Genomic DNA, 4206 nt, shown 5'->3' with positions numbered 1-4206 from the left:
GCCACCAATAGAACGGATGATCCTGCCACCAATAGAACGGATGATCCTGCCACCAATAGAATGGATGATCCTGCCACCTTATAACTTGTCTATAAAAAACTTTAGAAGTAAAAACGTTTCACTCTAAGGAGAAGGAAAGAATGCATCTTTCCAAATTTTATATCACAATAGCTATGTCAACATTTATATCATAGAGAAACATGAGAACAAACATTGAAGTGTATGCAGTTCAAGACAAAAATTTTAATTCCTTAATTGCAGAGAGCAGTTTAAAAAAATGCATGTTCACAAATGGATAAAAAAAATAAATTGATACATGTTCACATTAGCTCCACAGATACCAGCTCATAACCTAGGTTATATTAAATACATCTCATTTATATTCATGAATTGTCCAGGCAGTGAGTTCATTAAATTAATAACTTAAATAACATTTCAAATAAAAACAAGGACTCACATTCAACATCAATGTTTGATGTAACAACATTATAATGGGAGGAGGATTAACATAATCTACACTGGAACATTTATTACCAATATGTGATAAAGACATTACCTAGAATTGGTAATGTCTTCAACAAATATCTCAACAAGAATTAGTACCATTGTACTAATCCTATGATAATCAGATGTATGAACATACATAGGAAATAGGATCATGTCATATATGATTACAACACATAATACAAAATACTCAAGAAAGTAGGATTAATAGTCATGCATCATTTTTAAATGCCCATAAGTAGCATGGACGACCTGGTCCAGTCAATTATGCACAATAGTTGCTATGAGTAGACTTGTACATGCAATGAACAGCTTGGATATAACCCCTTTTGGGACTGACGAGACTTCTTGCTCCCTAACCACTAGGTACAAATAGCATTGATGACGGTACATGTATCCATGACAGATGGGTAATTAAGTGTAATTATCAAAAAGGTCAATTGAAATGAGCCAAAAATGATCAAGAGCTCTGGTTATGTTGGTTGTGGCCCATTTGAGTTTCTTCTTTGCCTGCCTTTGAGAGCTTGATGATTTGGCTGAGCTTGGGACGCTTGTGCCACGTGATGTTCTGGTCACTGGGCTTGGAAGGGGAAGTGCTGGGAGAGACTGTGATCCCTTCCTCCCCAGTGGGAGAAGCAGAGACAAGGAAGGTACTGGGGTTTGGGGAAGACATCATATCATTGCTAGAGGAATTATTGGAAGAGTTGGACAAATCATCGTCTAATAAGTAGTCTTGCGAGGAGATGTCCTTGGTTGTGGCAGGACCAGACGCTGTGACAGTGCCAGCGTCAAGTGACAGCTTGCGAGGGGAGAAGCTAGTCTCAGCCAACAAGAGAGGTAAGTTTGTTTCAGTCAGTAATTGGCAACTTGTTTCAGTAGAGTACACTGATATAGGCCTGGGAGAGATAGTGTCATCCAATGGGCTGCCAGGGAAGCTGGGCTCTTCAGTCATAAAGCAATTAGGCGATGGGACATCAGCATGGCGGCCAGGGCTGGAGGGACGATCAACATCCCGCTTTCTGGTTTGTCTGGCAGGACGGGGCAGCCTCACCTACAGGGAGGTCATTTCGGGTAAACAAAAGCCATAATGAAAATTTTAAAATTACTTAGGTGGTCTTTTACATGCATTTTCTTAGCTAGGGTTCCATTTGCTTTCATCAGGAGTTCCATCAGGAGTTGCTTTTTACCAGCTTCTCTCCAGCACAGTAAAGATATTTCCCTACCTTCTTTTCTTCAAAAAAAAAAAAAAACAAATATGACACTTGCAACACCTGACAAAGCCATGGACATATCCCTCAGTTCATACTGAAGTCATTCCTACCAATCACTTTAGTTTGGTGTAGTGGATATTGGAAGAGATGCTGCGCCAAACATGAAAACAATGGCTAGCAATGAGAAATTCTTATCAAAATAAAAACTGTATTGTTTAATTCTGATATTTCACATACACCATAAGATCTCTCGAGTATCACGATCCTGGGCTTTGTTTAGGACACCACCACCAGACATGCTGATGTCCCACCTTCCCCTCAGGCCACTCCTCTCAAGCAACACGTGCAGGTATGTTTAAACCTTTGCCTATGTATATAAACTTTGTAAAAAATTTGTGTGCAGAACTTAATACATAACAGCAAAAACTCAACAGACATCACTCCTCCATAACAAGATGATTAGTTACTGTTATGATTGGCACTATAGTGCATTAATAAATTCAATATGGTATATTTATCTAGCATGGTGCTTTTCATCACTATGATGACATGGACTGCTTTGCATTTTGGCATGAATATATTACTACCATTGTTTGATGAAACATGCAACTTTAGTTAATATAATACACAATTAATTAGAAAGGAATTGAAAAAGATTGACTGCACTGGAAGTGTCACAGGGAGAACTTTGCCATTGAAATATTTGCCTTAGATCATTTGTTGAATGAATTTAATAAATGGATCTTCATGCAGCCAATACACTGACATGCCATGGGTGGATGTCACTACGAGGAAGCCTAGTGGCAGATAAGAGAATTTTTAGACATTATTTTTTAATCCTTCAAGTGGACCAGTAAAGTCTCATAGAAACCTGCATAACCATAAATATGTTGAATAAAATTTTAACTGCATCAGGGAATTTAAAATGATCTGGATTCTAAAAAACCTCATGTCTTGAGGGAGACATTTGATCATGAGCTAAAAAAATCCTTATATTCCTCTACAGGAAAACTTTTCATAGGCCTAAACTAAAATGTGAAGGCAATGAGCTCAACAGGAGCAATACAGTGTTATTTGTTGCTGAAATAAAACATTTAAAACTAAACCAAAAATTAGTTAGCATTAATTAAAATAATTATATGCTCACCGGCTCAAGGATCTCAAACACCTCGCGCTGCTTCTTCTTTTTCTGCAAACACACAAAAAAATTGGGTGAGTTTTGTCTCCAGCAGCTGGTGGAGTGATAGTGTACAGTTGTGGTCATTGGTATCACTTGTTCCACGTTTAATTATGTCATCATTAATATGTTAGAATTGTCATAATGGTTCCTGCATATTCATCTAAATTAATACCGTATTATTATTGATTGAATGTTATCATAGCTGTTTTGCTCATTGTCTCCACCATAATCTTTGTTCAAATTACCCTAAATTTTTTTCACCATAATCCCTATAATAGTTGCCATATTCACCATAACTATAAGGATCTTATTAATATCATTGCAGTGTAACACAAATTTGCAGAAATATCAACTTCACGACAAATTTACAAGCAACGAAAATGTCAAGCAAATTCATATTTTCATTATAAATGTTTACAATAAAGATATAATAAATGATACATTTTCAATGAAGATATGCTGAATGATACATTTTCAATCAAGATATAATGAATGATACATTCTAAATGAAGATATATTGAATGACATACTTCCAACAAATATATAATAAACAATAAATTTTCAATAAAGATAAATTTTTCCTTGCACATTGAAGGTAAGATTACCTTGAGATGACGGAGGTAATATTTCTGCCTGAGTCGCTTGCTGTGCTGTGCCACCTGCCGCAGCTGGGTCATGTCGTAGGCCACCTGGCAGCGGAAGCTCTTGCTCAGGTGGCTCAGCAGGTACTTGACCTGCGCCCCACAGTGAACACACACCAGCTTCTGGATGTGTGTCTTGTGTACAGCTGGTGCAGTGGTGGCCACCTGGGGGGGGGAGGCGGTGCGTGTGCTGAGAAAAATTGACCGCTATTTTGAGACACTTGGGTGTCTCAAGGTCTCTCTGAGCGATCGTGCCAAAAGCAAAACGCCTATGACCACCCAAGTGTGTCAAAGATGTCTCAATGTATTGTGTGTGTGATGGTGCACTTGTGTGCAACACAAGTTATTAATATGGATGTTGGTACACGTGTGTACCTAGCAAGTGATCACAGAGCCATACAAGCACCACACAGCAACACAGGCACCATACAACTCGTCCACACATTTGACAGCAGCAATTGATACAAATTCCATTCAACACATTGAAATAAGTACATGAGTAACAATAGCTCTGAAATGGGCATTAATGTCCTTTCATAAAAATAAAATTAAATGCAATTAATCTTAATAGAACTTTATGAAGGCTGTTATATACTGTGATCTTGCAGGACCAGCAAACCCCCCAATAACTTATAAAGATTTACTTATCTAATAAAAATTAGATAAGCTA

At 37.7% G+C, this 4206-nt stretch overlaps 1 protein-coding gene across 1 annotated transcript; it reads right to left on the bottom strand.

Annotated features, from left to right (window-relative positions):
- Window positions 1-145: 145 nt before the first annotated feature.
- On the bottom strand, window positions 146-3701 carry LOC108675081 (the record flags this gene model as incomplete). Its single annotated transcript, XM_018163068.2, is given in 3 exon segments — window positions 146-1555; window positions 2863-2904; window positions 3501-3701. Coding segments are annotated over 3 exon segments (834 nt in total), but the record flags the coding sequence as incomplete, so codon positions are not given.
- Window positions 3702-4206: the final 505 nt, after the last annotated feature.

Source organism: Hyalella azteca, unplaced genomic scaffold (assembly GCF_000764305.2).
Source record: "Hyalella azteca isolate HAZT.00-mixed unplaced genomic scaffold, Hazt_2.0.2 contig6156, whole genome shotgun sequence".
NCBI classification, from domain to species: Eukaryota; Metazoa; Arthropoda; class Malacostraca; order Amphipoda; family Hyalellidae; genus Hyalella; species Hyalella azteca.
This window is presented reverse-complemented; position numbering and strand designations above follow the sequence as displayed.